The sequence below is a fragment of the Centruroides vittatus genome, unplaced genomic scaffold (assembly GCF_030686945.1).
Source record: "Centruroides vittatus isolate TY-2023 unplaced genomic scaffold, ASM3068694v2 scaffold_3315, whole genome shotgun sequence".
In the NCBI taxonomy this organism is placed as follows: domain Eukaryota; kingdom Metazoa; phylum Arthropoda; class Arachnida; order Scorpiones; family Buthidae; genus Centruroides; species Centruroides vittatus.
This window is the reverse complement of record NW_027122703.1, coordinates 1079955-1098962: the sequence shown is the minus strand read 5'-3', so window position 1 is coordinate 1098962 and position 19008 is coordinate 1079955. Positions and strand designations below refer to the sequence as shown.

At 25.6% G+C, this 19008-nt stretch overlaps 2 protein-coding genes across 5 annotated transcripts in view; one reads left to right on the top strand and one right to left on the bottom strand.

The window, feature by feature from the left end:
- The window catches only part of Rpn11 (regulatory particle non-ATPase 11), a 129811-nt gene that overhangs the window by 42667 nt on the left and 68136 nt on the right, over positions 1-19008 (top strand). The gene's annotated exons all lie outside the window — the stretch shown is intronic.
- Positions 1-19008, bottom strand: part of LOC136988596 (solute carrier organic anion transporter family member 74D-like) — a 55586-nt gene that overhangs the window by 30587 nt on the left and 5991 nt on the right. For all 4 annotated transcript variants that reach the window (XM_067286493.1, XM_067286495.1, XM_067286494.1 and 1 more), the window contains one exon: positions 5899-6132. In XM_067286493.1, the coding sequence (XP_067142594.1) occupies positions 5899-6132 (234 nt within the window). The remainder of the gene's footprint in view (positions 1-5898; positions 6133-19008) is intronic.

The following is a 19008-nucleotide window of genomic DNA, read 5'->3' as shown; positions in this document are numbered from 1 at the left end:
CTCAGCCAAAGTTGACGTTGAATTCTTTAACATATTGTTTTCTTACATATTATTGAACATATATTCAAATTTTTCATTCTTGTAGAGGTACTATGCCGACAAATTACCTGACATACAGAGATACTTTAAGCAATTTATTTTTAACTGCATTGAAATCATTGAAAATTGAATTTGAGATGAAATGGAACCGATTTAATTGCATTATTTTGCAAATCCTGATATAATATTCACATACGTCTCTCTCTATTCATTACTATTAGTTTTAAACAATAAATTTAGTTAATGACGAACTATCTGTCGATAACATAATTTCATATTGTAAAGAAAATTCTTAAAAAATAAAACTTTTGAGAATTAACATGTGAAGAAGACTTACAAAAATAAAAATATTTGAACTAAAACTTTATGAATGGATCTATATACAAAAAAGTACGTTGTCTAATTTTAAAAATAGTACAAATATTAATGATTTTATATACAACTTCATTTAAAATGCTAATAATTATTAATTTACATATTTCCACTTAAAAAACTTGAATACGTTTAATTGCAATTTTTTTTCTCCTTACATTTGATGATTAGTATTGATCTTCCACTACATTTAATGGTATTTACAATTTAAGTAAGCAGAAAAAATATTTTTACTTTAATAATATTAAGATTAATTCTTCAAAAATATGTTTTGTTAAATGTTTTAAATAATCTCAGAAAATTTTGGTATATAAGAGCTGATAATGCTTTCCATAATTTTTCAAAACTAAAAATTAACCAACCAAAGCATACTAGAATGGTTATCGTCAAAAAATATTAAGTATGCCACATCAAAAGTTTTATTTTATTTAAATTAAACTTCAATGGATGTTTAGATTATCCATAATTATACTTTTGAACCTAAAATTATTTTGGAAAATAATTTAGAGAATATTAATTATGTTAATTATTATAAATTTGTTTCATTAAGTTTAGTTTTTTAAGCTATACACCAACCAAAACCAAATATAATCGGGCAAGAAATGGCTATAATACGTGTAACTGGTAAGGTGTCTGCACGGATAGAGGTTGTGGGTTCGAGTCCCGTTTCGGGCCGATTCTTTTCTTCCAGTAATTCTAAATTATTATTTAAATTATTTAATTAATTGTAATTATTAAATTTATTAAGAGATGGTGCCTAACGTCTACCTCTAATGCCAAATTGTCTATTAAATTATTAGTATTATAGCCATTTCTCGCCCGATTATATTCGGCTTTGGTTGGTGTATAGCTTTACATGTATCGGGTGTAGGGATTGTAAATTTACCAAATTTTTCATTTACTGGTAATTCGGTAAATGAAAATTAAAATACCAGTTTACCGGTAAATTTTTTCCTGAAAAATAAAATTAAGGCGATAAAAAATATAAGTCATTTTGATTTCCATTTCACATTTTTTATTTCAAAGATATAGAATATAAAAATTATAAAAATTAAAGTGTTATTCTAAACAAACTAAAATAATAACTTTTAGAAACAGAAATGAAATAATACAGAAAAATAAAAATGCAACAGAAATAATATATAGTACCTAATAACATTTTATTGATTACCATTTTTTAAAAAATAACTTCTCAAGAAACTTAAATTATTTAAAGTCTTATCTCCTAATTTTTATCTAATTTTTGTACAAAATAATCTAGATCCCGAGAATATCCTTTCCGATTTAACACTTGTTGGACGAATAGTATATTAAATAATCAAATACTATTTGAATATACTTCCCCATACTTTTTCTTGGCGGAAGTACTCTAATTCTTTTTTTACTATTTGTTTCCAATCTTTCGTGTTTTTTGCTTGTGAAACTGACTCTTCTTGACATTCTGTTTTTTGTTTGATAAGGTCAGAGTTTTTGCTTCATTGATAATTCAACATTAGGTGTAGAAATCAATATTTTTGTTATCTGACTTTGAATTGGAATCCAAATCAGGATCATTTAAGTGTCTCTGACTACTCTCAACAATAATCCAAAATATTTCAGCAATGCTTTTGATTATTGATGCTTTACTGTTTATATTAAAAATGTCAATTTTCTTTACCCGACAAAACCAAATTAAGATCTGTCAAATAGTGTAACATGTCTGAATAAACAGTCCTTCTCTTCTTTATGCTATATATTAATGCTTTTTTTAGTTCAATGCTTAAAAATGCATTTTGGTTGATTAGTTCACCAAACATAAATTTCAAAGTAACATCGGCTACATATAAATTAGTCTTTTCATTACAGTGTTTCAACAGCTAACTTAATGGGTTGCAGGCTTGAGATTATATTTGTAGTAATTTTATTTTTCTGTCATTGAAATCTAAGTTCAGTTTCAAATCTATTAGTCTTTTTTGGACAGCATCTTTAAGTAATAAAAATCTTTCCAGCATGTTTAGTAAGCTATTCCACCTGGTTCTACAATCTAAAATTAAAGAAAGTTCTTTTTCAATAATTTCTTTGACATATTTTTGTAGTAATGTAGTTTTCATTGGCGATTTTCTAAAAAGTCTTATTGTCTGTCGTATTTTTGTAATTAAAAAATTTAATTCTGCATTTTGTAGAGTAAGTTCAGTACAGCCAGTAGTTTCTTGGTTTATTTCAAAATTATCATATTCAATGTCTGAGTTATCAGAATCAAAATCAGAATCAGAATCTGTAGTAAGTAGTAAATTAGTATTATATTCATCATCATCCTGTACATCTGATCTGTTTATATTGTAAAGAACTTTTATGATTGCAATTTGCAATCCATGTACAAGACATAACTGATGGTTTTTATTGAGTAATTTCATCGTTTTCTTCATGACGGCAGCTCTGTCCGATGTCATGCAGACAATATTTTTCAAAGAAATTTGAAATTCTTTTAATTTATTTTTTATTAATTCTGCACATACCTCAGCAGGTGCAGGTCCATAAATTCGACTAAATCCAAGATTACCCAAGAAAATAATACATATTTTGCACAATCTTAAGGCATAATATTAGAATCTTGTAATAAATATTTGTATTTAGTTATTTTAAACAGTTGTTAGAAGTAAAAAAATTGTAATGTTATTTTACAATAATATTGCATTAATGTCGTGTCATAATGTGGTGTATTCAAAATTGCTATTAATTTAAAAAATATGTGAAATATTTATGTATTATTATATTTAAATATTAAAAAAGGAAATATTTACTTATTCTTTAAGAAAAGCATTGATTGTAAAGATTTTAAACCTTTAAAAATCTCAAAAACTGCAGAGCACAAATCACATAAGATAACTAACGCTTTCTGTACAATTTACAGCACCTCTCAAACCCAAGAAAGTTTGAATTAAAATTAAACAGAAAATATCTCACATAAAATTAATAATTAGGTATATTGGCCTAATTAAAGGTCCCTTTAGCCCTTTCAAATATCTATAAGCACAATATTTTCTACATAAAAATTCCTAGTATGGATTTTTCATTTACCAAATTACTGGTAAATTTCAAAAATTTACCGGTAAGTTTACCGAATGATTTTTTGTCAATTTATCGGTTAACCGGTAAATCGGTAAACCAGTATACAATCCCTAATCAGGTGTAGTAAAGATGTTTGATTAGTTTTTTAATTTTTGGATCAAATAAATTCAATAAAGAATATAATTTCCATCTTGCATAAGTATTATTAACAATATAGAGAGAATACAAATATATTTAAGAGTTAAAAATAGGAAATACTTTTTATATTTGTTGTGGTAGAGACAATAAGAGTGACTGTAAAGACATATTGTTGTGGTAAAGACTGAAAGCTTGTACAGGTAATTTGGGTTGGATTGAGCTGACAGATGCAGTTTTACTTTTACTGTTTTATAGACACTATTGTCTCAGATCTTGAGCAGAGCTTTTAGCTTCTGTTAGCAACTAGTGTTTTCTTAGGATAGTGCCTTCTATTAACTGGTGAAAAGTTTGTTTATCCTTTTAGGATTTTAGTTTGTAATACTTTAGTCATAATTCTAGTTCTTGAATCATAATGTTATGCAGAAACAAAATTTTCTTTGTATTCCTTTTTTACACTGTTCAGTAGATTCAACTTTATGTAAACTAAGGTCAAGAGTTGGGTACTTGTGAGGCTTGTTATTGTAAAGGAGCTGGATTAAGTGTGTTTTCTATCTTTTTCTATTACTTTGTTAGTCTGTGCTTCACCTTTTTGTTTTTCTTTCATCATTCTCAAGTTTTTCTTCTAATTTCTAAATCTTTCTGTAAGAAGTGCCTAGCCCTTTTCCTACCAACAAGCTGCTTGTCATGTAGTGTTACTGATTTTAAAGACACAACTCTATTCTCTTGAACTATACATGAAGGATCTTTTGAGCAAAATTTGTTGATATTTCTTTATTCTTTCTTTTGGTACTTCCTTTTACTGTTACACTACTTTTATGTTTTACTTTTTGAGCATAAGTCATCATTTCCTTTATGCTAGGAAGCTTTCCCAATTAATTTTCCTATTCCTCTCCTTTTCTTTATGTAAATATTCTACATACTTAACTGGATCTTTCTTGCATTTTTATCAAACATTATTTGACACTTGTGGGACTTGCATCAACTCACCAAAAACCTTATTTTAATACTAGCAGCAGTTTAATTTTCATGTACAAAAATGTTTTTGACCTAATTACAGGTTTGCTTCAGGCCTTAAACCTTTTGTTCCATTTTGGAACTTGAAGGAGAATAATACTTCAAACTTTGGAATGAATGATGGTGGAATTCAAAATTGTGTTCAATGTTCTTAGTAATGATAAAATAATCCAGTTTGTAAAAGGATTTGGTGAGGGACTTATGTGTCTTCTGAAAAAGAAAATCCAAAGAAAAATTTAATTTTATTGTTAATTCATTACAAATTCTGTTTTAAACAACAGATTAAGAATGTTTAGTCTTTATTTTTATGTTTAAAAAGTAAAAACACTCCAACCACAACATTACCACAATTTCGGTAGTGGCAATAAGAACTGTGGAAGCATTTTTTTTATATTTAGCAATAATATTACAGATTATGTATTCATTTTGAACATTGCTGTTTCATTGTGAGAAAGGTATCACACATTTACGTTTACCTAATTATTTTAAAAAAAGTTTATTATTAAAATCATGACAGGTTAATAGGAATATACAATACTTACCCAGATTAACTTGTTTCCAAGCAGTTGTTAAAACCTTAAAAATGTCTCTTTGCACATGTACTTTTAACCTGCTATGGACATGGCCATTAAACATTTTTCAGACTTCTTTGCAGAATAAACTGAAAGCATCAAAGTTGGCAAATTCTAATTTGTGTTGTTGTTGCAGTTAGGACACAACATTTTTACTATAAGAAGGCTGTAGCCATGATAAATCTTTATCCATTGGAAAATATTTTATTTTGTAGAAAGCACATTCTAAAACATTTATACAATATAACAAATGCCTGGTTGGTGGAAATTAAATTTACACAGCTAAATTTCAAGAAAGATTAGGCTCCTACCTGGATATACAAAGCAGTAAGGACACTTCTATATAATATGAAGTATTGAATATATGAATAAAAACATAATATTGTAATAAGTCAGTAAGTCTGCTAAACACAAAAATTGTTAATATTTGATGCATTAATTAGATTCCAGAAGTTTCTTGTCATTTTTTTGGAAAATTTAAGCCAGATATACTTCAATTCCACTAAATTCCAACATTATCAAAAATCAGCCCATAAAAGCCATAAAAAGTCTGTTTCTAAAAATCTTAAGTATTCTTCAGTACATTTAATTTAACGTATTATTATTATTATTAAAAAGTACATATGATTTTTATTGGGAAAAAAATGACATAACTGACTATATATTAAAAATTGATAAGCATATAATCAGATAATATTTTCATTAATATTCTTACCTTTTAGACTAGGTGTTTTTGACTGCTTTTTTGCTAATTGATTATTTTTATACACAAGATGATGTTGGCATATTGCAGACCATTTATGATGGGGAGAATCTGACGGAAGAAGTTTGCGAGGAAATGCCATCATAGGCACTGATGTAACAAACAGAGCGGCTCCAACAATAAACACGCCAAGCCACCAAGCACCAATCCATTGAGGATCATCAGGTGATATGCCTGGATCATTTCCTAAACAAAATAAATGTTTATTATTTTCAAAATAATATATACTGTAATTATAATTTAAATACATAATTAAGACAAAGTCATATATATATATATACTACACACACACACTCAAATTAATTAATTAATTCTCAAAATATTAGAAATTTTTAAAAACCTTTTCCATTCCCTGCTTTTTAACCTGATGATGATGATTTAAAAGTTGTTGTTGTTGAAAACATTTGGCTTTTGTTGTTATTTAGTAAAATATATTATTTGCTGGATATTAGTGATATTTCATTATACCTTTTCCATTATATAACACAAAAATTCTAACTATAATGTTCATTGGAAAAACAATATGTTTGATCATAAGAAAAATTTTATGATGTCCAAAAAGATAGAATTATTTTGAGAGAAAAAAATGAACAAGAAGCAAAAGCAAATCAACAGAAAATAAAAAGAAAAAATGATGAAAGAAAGAATAAAAGAAAAACTGGAGGAAAAACCCTGTTTGGGAAGAGGGAAAAATAAGGATGACATAAGTATGATCTATAATAAATATAATTTCTAAGAGTTCCAATTTACATAAATTCATAATTATAGTTTATAATATTCCTTATATATATTATTTTATTTGTTTTTACAAAACTTGACTCTAAACCATTAGAAAATTAAGAATAAGAATTAGAATATAATACAATACAATACAAAACATAGGGTTAGGTTCTAAAAGTTAACAAAAGTATACTATTCTTTTTCATTACTAAGAGAAATATGTTTATTAAAGCAATCAATAATTTATTTCCAATCAATAATTAACTAACAACCCAATTAAAAGTACTGTATTATGCATTAATATTAAATTTAGTTAAACCAGGGCATTTTCTTTTTACAAAGTATTGTCATCTTCTGAGCTTTTTTGTTGATCTTGATCAAAAATATCAGTAGTCTTCATTTTTTTTAAATTTTTACCATAAAAATTTTTTATGTACGACAAAATAAAAATATTATTAATTGAAAATTTATTCTAGTGGGTCGCATTTGTTCAATCGAAGACTGAGCAATTTTTTTTCCAGAATTTGTGTTCGAATATTGAATTGAGTTGGGAACAGTTCAAGTACTGAGATTCCACTGTATTTCGTTCCTCATTTTTATGAATAATTACTTACCTATGGTTAGAAAAAGATTAATAACACTTACCTAAAAATGTTTAAATAAACTTTACTAAATATGAAGATTAATCTATAAAAACAAAACTCAGTGACAGTCTTAAAGGCTAAAATCTGAAAGCAATGACAACATCTGGTGATAAGAAAGCTAGGACAATGAAGAAAAAAAATATTGCACTATTGGTTTTCAGTAAATCTGATAAAAGGCACAAAAAAAATTGAAAATTTCAATATTCTAAAATTCATGGGCAAATTTCAGATAACATGCATGCTTACTTGAATAAAAGAGTTTGCACTTTAAAAGTTGTGAAATTTTGTATGGAGGATTTACCAAATTCTTGAACAGTGTTAGAGTGAAACTGGAAACCATGTTGTATGGGGGATTTTCCAATTTTTTAACTGTGTTATAGAAGTGCATGTTTACAAGGGGTACCTGTATTTTATATATATACAGTAAAAATAATGTAATTACTTCCTAATTAGATTTTGTAAATCAATTTTGTAAATTGAATGGAATTAAAAACCTATTAAAACATATATCTATTAAAGAAACAACACTTTCTGATAAAATTATTAGTAATCTTTCAATACCTTAAGAAATAATAATTATGACAATTATACATTCTATAAAACACTGTTTTGAAAAACAAAGCTTATTTATTCCTGAAACCAATAGTTTTTTTAAAACCATTGTTAATGCAAGAAACAGAAAGATATATAAAGATAATTAAGACCACTACATAACTTTTTCATAATATACATTATGCAACAATAGCAAATTCACATTTACACAATACATACTACGTAGTTATATATATTGCTAATTTGCAGCTTATTGTGACATTTCAATTTTAAACTTAATGACTAAATTTAACTGATCAAAAATATAACCTTTCATTTTTGACCAGTTTTTAAAATTTTGTGACTCATTACGGAATTTTTAATTTTATTGAGACACACATCAATTACCAAAATGCACATGCATATGTACTGTATATTATTTTTTTATTAATGGATTCCATTAATAGAAAGCTATTATTAATAGATTAATATTCATTTAACGTCAATACAGCGATTATAACTATGCTGCTGTTGAATGATAATATAACTAATTCATACTTTAATAGATACTGATTTTTCTTCAATGTTTGACCTGCTTGATTCTAGAATCCCTCTTCTCTTTTTCAGTGAATATCTGAATCTCAGTTAATCTGAAGAGATAACTGCAAGTGAGACATGGAGCTAGAACATCACTCTCTTTTCATACTGATGATTGATTGAGCACAGTTATAATCAGTGCTCTTTTTCTATAGAAAGAAATTACTGACTAATGCATATATAGAGTGACTAAAAATATTGTTATACTTTTCCTAGAACAGAATTTTAACTAACAGTAAAATAAATAGTAGTGTTAAACAGTATTTAACATTATTTTTTCTTTCCAAATGTACTCATTCATATTGTAATTCATTCATTTATAGTTTTCCATTTTTTTTGTATATCTGTTTGCACTTTCTTCCCTATTTCATGTTTTTTATTATCAGTTGCTAAATGATGTCCTTTTGTAACCACATTTTTACTTTTCCCTTTCAAAATATTACAATTAATTGTTTTTTAAGTCACTATGAAGTGTTGATTTTAGGCACCAGACTTTTTCACATTCACTTTATTCTCCTATGTGCTTTATAATATTTAAACCAATTGTCTCAATACACATTTTGGGCTGATACCTCTCATCTGTTGCTGATGCATATTCTTTACAGCAATTTCTATTTTATTGTTGGCATGCATAAAACCAAATCTACTGTGTACTTGATGTAACTTTTCATTCTTAAAAATTTTTTGTGCAAGATTCTATTTCTCTTTTAAAAGATATCTGCATAATACACATTTTACATTGTTTTACATTAGACACTGTACTGAAAATGCTGCAAGTACTTTCAGATAGCAATCAGATCTTCATCTTAATGCTTCTCTGTAATGTACCTCATTTCTTGACAAGAACAAAACAGAAACAGATAATTACCAGACTGTATTTTCTGTTCATTGAAAAATGGCCTCAATGAAAAGGAGGAGAGTTCCCATCTCAATTGCTGTTTATGTTAGCTTCAATAATCTCATGGCATTTGTTGTGGCTGAGAGAGTGGTACAGTTTGTTTTGTTTATCATCATGCCAGTCACCAGATTTCTTGCCTGAATATATAGAACTTTTCTCTCTAAGCAACTGCTGGTACAGAGTGCTAACTATTCATACTTTTTATACTATATACAAGAATGGCCTAATAGCACATTCCAGCTAAAAAATAATCCTGCTTGCAATATTGTGAAACTCCAAAACAAAGATACCCTAAATCAACTCTGCCCAGAGTATGAAGTTCTGAAAAAATTTCCTAACTACAGGAGAAGCTAACACACTACGATGATCCTTGTGACTTAATAAATTATATTAACTATTTAATTTTACAATGCATTTCGAAGTGTTAACAAAATGTCTAGAAAGAATGTGAAAACACATAATCTATGGGTTATCTGCACAAAATTTTGGTAATTTATTAGTAAAATTCTTCCCTTTCAAATATTTATAACAAAGATACATGCTTAAATTATGTTCATTATGCTTCATTATTAACTTGATAATGAAAATTACATTAAAAAATAAGAATTTAATAAAACATTTAATTTAGAATAATTACATGAAAAATGTTAGATTATATTATATTATATTTGAAATATAGCACATTAAATTATGTATAGAGTAGAGTGAACTATAAAAGTTGAATTTTGGGTTTAAGTCCTAATTAAAATATATTATTTGGATCATTTTATTTAGGGCTTAAATCAAAAGTCTAGTTTTTATAATTCATTTTTCTTTATTTAGTTATTTAATTTATTTCTCAATTTATTTAATTCTTTTAGTTTTCTTATGTTACTGATTATAGTTTTCTTATAACAGAAGAGTACAGAAAATTTATTCTTCTATCAAAACTATGATCAATACGACATACAGAGATAATATTTTTTTCTTTAGTATATTTGATATAAATCAATAAAGTGAAGTTTGTAGTCTAGCTATCAACATATATATGGATATGCATCTATCATAGAGATTTTAACAGAAGAAAAAGTATATTTTACCATATATTTTATATTTTAAAAAACATGTTGAATATAATTTACTTCTTGAAAACTTCCCTTAAGTATTTAACTATTTTATCTATCAAAATTCAAACATATTTCATTATTATTTCAAATATATCAAATTTAACAATATGGCCAGATTAACTAAGAATTGTTTATGACAAATTATGTAGTATAATTTCATAAACACTACATAATTTGACATAAAGGTAGGCAGTTAATCTGCCATCTTGTATTAATTTAATATTATTATTAATTTTGAATTAAATACAGTAAATAAATTTCAAACTTCATTGTTTATATGTATTAGCAATTAAAATTCTAAATAAAAAACTTTGAACATTCAATGTTGATGAACATCATAATAAAAAGTAAAAAAATATAATTTTTAATTATCTTGAAATTACAAATTATATTTTAATTAAAATATATCTGTAATGCAACTTACATTTTAGAAAAAGCACATGAAAATTAAATTGGCAAATATTATAAATTAATTACACACACAATAAATATAAGTCAAACCTCAATATATTACCCTCCTAAATAATATCACCCTCACAAAACTCTGTTGAATGCTTGTAAATGTATCTTCCTCATATATATTAAATAGAGAATCCTTTAGCATCTGTGAGTTCCTAGATGTGCAATTTTTCATTACAAATGATATTGTTGTCGTCATATTGCATCACTATCAAATTCTCAAACTTGAGTAGGCCTTACAATTATATATAATTTTTATTGTTTGAAGTACTGTACTTCAATTTAGCATCATATTCAATTTAGTGCCAACTTCAGTGGCAAAAAAAATTATGACAATTTATCACAGTTTATATACAGGATGTAAACAAAGACTATCTTGCTTCTGTTATATTTTAGCTAAATCCGGGTGGATGAGAGTATAAGTAAGTAGTGGGCTATTCAACGTTGTAGTTGCCATGCATCACAAATCCCCCCTTCTCATGGGACTAAAGCAGGTGTTCCCAACCTTTTTCATGTATTGACCCCTTTTAAGGAAAATTTTTTCAATCAACCCCCTCCAATATTATACACTATATATATTATATATAAGTATATATGCCATAGCATCTTATATAATTTTTAAAAACATCTTCCTACACTTATTTAAGAGCAAACAATGTGTACAATTTTTAATATTTACAAAGTCATATTGACCCCACCCTCAAACTTTCATCAACTTCTAAGGGGTCAATATTGATCCTGTTGGGAAACCCTGGACTAAAGCTTATCACAGTTCTAAGAAAGATAATGGCACAGTTTAAATTACAAAGTCATAATAATTTCAGAATTAGTACAACACATTTTTTTTCTAGTTAAAATAATTAAAGGGGAAGTGGCTGGAATGTCAAAAAAATGGATGAGAGAATTATGTAAAACTCTGCATAGCCTCACAAACTCACATGACAAGCTCAGTTTATTCTTCTGAAGGGTTAAGTATTTTGAAAACAGAAGTGTTTTCCATTAAAAACATTATTCTTTTATAACAAACTAAATCATTTTCCCAGAATCTACTTTCTTTACACCAGTAGTACCAAAATTTTGAATTGGCAGGTCAAATTGCATAAGTCATACGTAGGCAGGCTACAAATATTTTGTATATTTTATATACTGTATACCAAAAGTAAGCCTATTTCTATAGATGATATGCCAAATGTTTTCAGGCTAGATTTTGCCTGGGACCAGTCTGGTGCAATTTCTTTCTCTACACTCTGTATATACATACTTGCCAATCTTTAGAATGGGGAATAGCTGGGACATTGGTAAAAAAAACGTTGATTTCTTAATCACTGACAGCATGAAAAATGAAACATTTTTTATTAACATTGATATTGCACGATGCTTATATTAAATACCTTTAATACACAAAATTTAATTTTATCTCTGTATATATATCATGTAAAGCTGTTGCCATAAACACTGTCAAGAGTATGGCAATAGTTTTATACTCTTTAGCATCACCATTTAAAAAAGTCAAGTATTTTGAGAGGCATCATAAATCTATACCTAGATTAGGGGTCACCAAACTTTTTTCACAGCAGGCCAGATAACTGAGAGAATAACGAGCACGGACTGCATAATCATTTTCTTCAATATATTATAGTGAATACAGAAAAAATAAAGAAAATCAATATATTTATTTATGAATACACAAACACGATTGCTGCAGCAAACTTGTAATCGCATTTCTTAGAAACTTCATTGCAGGTATTTACACAAAAAGTGCTCTGGCATCCAAAGTCGCAAAAAGTTGCCAAAATTTTTATTTCACTGATTTATCTAAAATTTATATTACTGTCAAATACAAAAATCAGATTGGGCCAATTTTGGCATTTTTACTTACATTTATTTTAATTTCTTCTACATAGTAAGTTCATTTACAATCTATATTTCCATTGACACAGTATGGCAGTGGGCCAGATGAACTGACCTCGTGGGCCATAGTTTGGTGATCTCTAACCTAGATTTGTGATATGTTTCATCTTGATCTGTCAGGGGTCTTGATACTGCATGATGAGTGCCTCCTGTTATATGCTTTTGTGTGAAGTTTTGCTTTGTTAATAATTTCTTTTGTTACAGTGTACTCGTGACAGTTGCTATCAGTCAATTTATTGACTTTCACTGCAATTATTAAGGACAACGATTTTTCTGGTTGTGCTTTATTTCCTATCTTTTTCTTACTTTTTCTTATCATACTGAATATTTTTTCCTTTTTCCACACAGCAATGCACTGTGGCAAAACCATCATCAGCCTATTTTACTATTTTACAAATATTACAAATCTTTGTAAAATCCCACAAATCTCAAAGAACCATCTAATTTAGAAACTGTAGTGCTGCTCAACAATTTGGTCTAACTGTAAAAGTAACTCGTTTCCTTCTGCTGATGAGTCGGCCATAATTGATTTAACCACCAACATGATGGCATTGACGTCAGATTTGAAGATGCAACTTATCATATCTGCCATTTAAAATTATCATATTTGAACTAAAAATTCTCATACATATACCAACATACCTATATAAAAACATCAATCTTGGTTCTTTCCCAATTGAACGAATCTGAGAACGTTGTTGCAGTTCGCTTCAGTTGATCATAATAAAATACATACAATGTTTGACATATATGTTGCTATTAGATTTGTTAAATAAAGTCTTTTTGTGATAATATGAAATTCTTTAAAAAGGATAATGAAAGGGAAATGTGTCCTGTCCACTGACTGAGCACACAGAATGCTGCTGGTCAGTGTCAAATGCTGGTGGTTGGAAACTATGTATACATATATACCATATTTAAATATGAAATGTGTATATGTATGTAAATAATAATTTTATATAATATAAAATTTATATTATAGTAAAATCCATTTATATAGTATACAGGTGTAGTTACATATTTACTGAAAAAAAAAGGATAAAAATAATAAATATAATTCAATATTTGTTCAGGATTATAAAAATGCATATATTCTTCTATTTAAAATTAGGAATATGTAATGGCATGAATGTATAAATATATGAATTGAATAGCACAAAGACAAAATGTAATATGAATAATGTACAGAAATACTGTTGTCTATACTTTCTATATATAAGTATAATATAATTAAACATTCTTATTTATTTATTCTTTAATTATGATTTATAATATAAATAAACTAGACTTTGAGCTTACTAATATCAACATTGATTTTATAAGTATATCAAACATCCTAATGCCTTATATATATACATACATATATACATACCACTATTTAATGATTAAATTGCCTTAAATAATTGGGCTATTGTTTAGTTATGTGAACATTGATTTTATGATGAAATTATACATTCCATCCATTAATTCAGTTGAACATTTAAGCTACATCTTAAATACTTATTTAATTATCCAAGTTACCTTATGTTGAAAGTTTGGATACATAATAAAAGTTCATACTTCTAATCATCATCTCCAACTTTTAACTTGATTTTTTTTTATATTATTAATATCAACAATTAAGTTATAATTGATATAAATAAAACAGAAAAATGTAAAAATAGTGCCCAAAAATAATTATACCATCTGAAACACGATAGTTTCTGTAAATATAATTATAAAGACTAACAAGAACGCTGATGAAGATAGATTAAAATTTGTACTCTTCAGGCAAAAGTAAAAACAGAACCAAATAAAACCAAAAGAGAAATAATTTATTGAAAATATTATTTATATGAATCTTAAAATATTACAATTAATTTATTATTTCAGAATGTATCACAGACTTAAAGGTATTATATGTAATAAAATCAAATGCTTGCAAAATTTTTTAAAAGTAAATAATAAAGTTACTACTTCAGTTTATCAAATTTAAACAAAATGATTTAATGATGTAAAAAGTAAATAATATACAAAAATCTGAGTGCTTTAGAGCAGTGTTTTTCAACTGCCAGTCCACGGAAAAATTTCACTGGACCACAGAAAAATATTTGATTGTACTGAATGTCACCAATAATCAACTGTGCCAAATAGTAATTTAGAGTTACTGTACATACTTTGTTACGTACAGTAACTCTAGACAAGCATATACAAGCTTAATAAATATGCATAATTCATAGTCACATATAATTACCAGTCTGCAATGAGAAAAAGATTAAAAAAAACATAGCTTTAGAGCACTATTCCCATTAAACTTTTATATATTATGTACTTTTGCTCCATTAAAGCATACTGTTCTAAATTTAAAAAAATATTTTAAAATGAATACAAATTCTGCTTTTCAGAAGCCAAGTAGTAATAATTTTAAATAATTTTTTGAATAAAATTAACATACATGAAATTTTTTCACAATATTTTTGTGGTAATTAACTTCAGAAATCAATATTTAGCATTTATTTATTTTAATACTATAATATGGGATTCAATCCATTTTTGGCACTACATATCATTTATCAATGATATTTTTCACCATCAATAAATATGATGAACTATCAAGGAAAAATGTTTGCTTTGTTTATAATCAATCTTTATTTAATACAGAAATTTAAATAATTCCTTAAAGTAAATATATTTATGTAATGGTTCATTTATCGTCATTATTTTTTATTCCAAATGAAATGAACTATTAATTTTTTATAGTCATTGTATATCCTAGATGTATGAATGATAATGCTAAATTGTTTTATTACAAATTCTTTTGAATTGAATACTGTATTGTATTTCATGTCAAATGTCTAATAGTAAAAGTAAAATAATCATTATTAATTTTATATCTGTTAAGTATATTATTATTTATTCAGAAGAAAATTATATAGTTTATTACTATTGATAATATTCAGCATATTAACATATATAGTTTATTATTATATTATGATGAATATAATTCTTATAATATAGTGCATAATATAAAAACAGTTTTAAATACAATTTAGAGTTATAAACGTAGAAAAATAAATAAAATCTTGGTTATTTGCGCAGTGTTTATTAATGTATATAATGTCCAAATGAAGATTGCACAAAATGGTGTTACAATAGTAAAATAAAAATAAGGGTATGTTGTAAAAATTATGAATAAATATATTTGTATTTCTAATTTATTAAAATTTTCATTGATTTTGTCATGGATCATTCCGCTAAATTTAGCTAAACCTTTTTGAATAAGAATTATTTTTTGAACTTTTTAAATTTTATTCAAAATGTAATACCATGTTATGCCATAACATAGTAATTATACTCCTCCATTTCAGCATAGAATATTTAAGGAAAGTATTTAATATATTTAAGCCATCCTGCACAAATAGAATGTAGCCCCAAAAGTTTTTTTTACTGTATTTATACTGTGTAAAAAAGTAAAATTAGAATGCACACTTTTATGCTGGAACGTATGATGAACAATCTATAGATAATCATCTCATGTTATCTAACTTTATAATTAAAATTAGTATTAATAATAAGAATAGTAATATTAATACTAATTAATAATAATAATATTAGGTTTAATTAAATAGTAACATTTGTATTCAAGAATTGAGTTAGATTTAGGTTACTGTAGGTCATTTGGGAATTTGTTAACCTTTGGGAGATCACAAGTTCATTTATAAGATGCACGAGGCAATTTGTTTGAGTCCCTTTTCCTTTTGAGGATAAAAGTTGTATCTTATATGTTACTATATGTTTTAATGATATATGAAAAATAAATTATTTTATAACAATTCTATGGATAGATTACTTTTTATAACAAATTTCTTAGAAGGACTTCTTTAATTATCTCTTATAGTATAAATCTCTTCTTAAATATGAAATTTCTGTAAGGAAAAATTTATCCGAAGAATTTTTATAAGAAAATAGTAGTTACTGGAAATAATATTTCAAAACTTAATATCACCACTTCACCGATTATTGAATAGTCATTAGAAGGGAAAAAAGCCTGATTTCAAGAAGTATGATATATTTTAAATCAAATATTTTACCTTAAAATTTAAAAAAAAAAAAAAAATTAAATTCTATTATTTTAAATGATACAGTTTTGAAGATAAAACTTTTAAAAAAATTGAAAATACTAATATGCAAATTTGTAATTTTGTGCAATTAAACAATTTGACTCAGATTTGTTCTGTAAAATAATGCTATTAAATATTTTGATAAGAAAAGTTCTATTTTTATTTTAATAAAATTTGATGTTAAGGTATTGTTTTTAGAAATGTATTGATTTAACCCAAATTCTAACTCCATATGAGAGGGAATGAAGATGGTTTTGTTTCCTAGACAGATTTTCTAAACATTGAGAAGCTATAATTTTTAAAACAAGTTTTGACGGAAATTTACATAATTTTTTAAACATTTAATATCAAACATTATATAGTAATTTATATTTCAAAAAAGCTTTCCTTTTTAATTTTATCTTTTTATTCAAGGATATATATATAATATATATATATGATTTTGTAATATAAATATTTAATTTTATAAGTTTCTTCTTGATACTTGATAAGCATGTATAGATATACATTATTTTTGTATTGGAAAAATAATCAATCATGTGTTTATGGTGAATGTGATTCTGCTTCAATTTATAAATTTATTATTCTAGCAAATACATTTCAAATATTTTGAAATGTTAAATTGTCTGATATATATTCAGTTAATTTGAAAATAAAATATGACTAAAGTAATTTATTTAAAAATTTTCAAAAACAAATTAAATTTCTCATTAAAATTCTGAAAATAAACAAATGATTAATGGAAATTCTAATCACTTTTGCTTTTATAATTTATTGATATACTGGTAATTGATAAAGAGTGATTGGTAAGAGATAAATTAGTCAGTTGTCTTTATTGGATTTTATTAACATTATTTACTGAAACAATTTCTTCTCTCTGAAATGAATAATAAATATGACCATAAAGTTTTCCTTTCTTTGGAAAAATGCTTTTGTTGACTGTTGGTAGAGATGTTTCAATTTAATTTTAATTTATTTACTATATTATTTTGAAAATAAAATTCATTTCCAACACAAATTATTAAAATAATAGAGTCTAAGAAAATGTTTATTATTGTTTTTTTGTTGGCTTTTCAGATTAGTATCATGTAATTCAAACTATTTTTAGTAATGTAATATCAAATTATGACACAGATAATAAGTAATTAGAGTGCGATTTATGTTTGCTATTATTTTGACTCTCATTAGTCACTTACTATAAAACAGATTTTTAATAATATGCATGTTTCAAAAACAAGAAACAAATATTAAACACATAAATAAATAATAATAATTATTATTATTATTAATTAGTTACTTTAGTAATGAAGATATCACAGTATAACAAATTAATTATATTTTACTGAAAACTTACAGCATTTAATGTGTTTTTATGTAAGATATTTAGATCAATATAAATATTTATCATGATAAATAAACCAGATACATTAAGCAATATATTTATACTCAGTTATAATATACGCATTATATAAAATGAAACTTATATAGATATTATATGGCAAGATTTTAACATTATAATGTTAAATCTTATATGTATTATACTATATTATAGTGTAAGATGTTATAAATCATATACTATGCACACAGGTAATATATAAAAATTTTACAAATACATTTTTTAAAACAAACTGTTTCAAGCAACATACATCAAAAAATGTTATGTACAAATGAGATTAAAATTTTATTTTTTCTAGAATTATATGAATATAGAATAGATTTTTTTAAATCAATAGTTTTGAAACAAAAGTACATCAGGATATTAGACCATTGGATGATTACAGTATATCAGAATTTTAGACATTGATTAATTATGTTTTAAAACCTATATAATTTTTTCTAGCTTCTTTACTTAGCTGCTAAAAATACACAACAAAATTATAAATAAATTATGTTAATTTTTTTATTAGTATGTAGAATCAAAAATAATGAAGCAATGCTTTATTGGAGTCAAGGTGGAAAATTTTCTAATACTTTGAGACCTCAATTCTATCTTCAAGGAATAAAATTTAAATATATTACATATTGTTGAAGGAATTATTATTATTGTTTCCATTTTAGCCCCAATACAGCAAAAACTTAAATTAACATGACAAAAA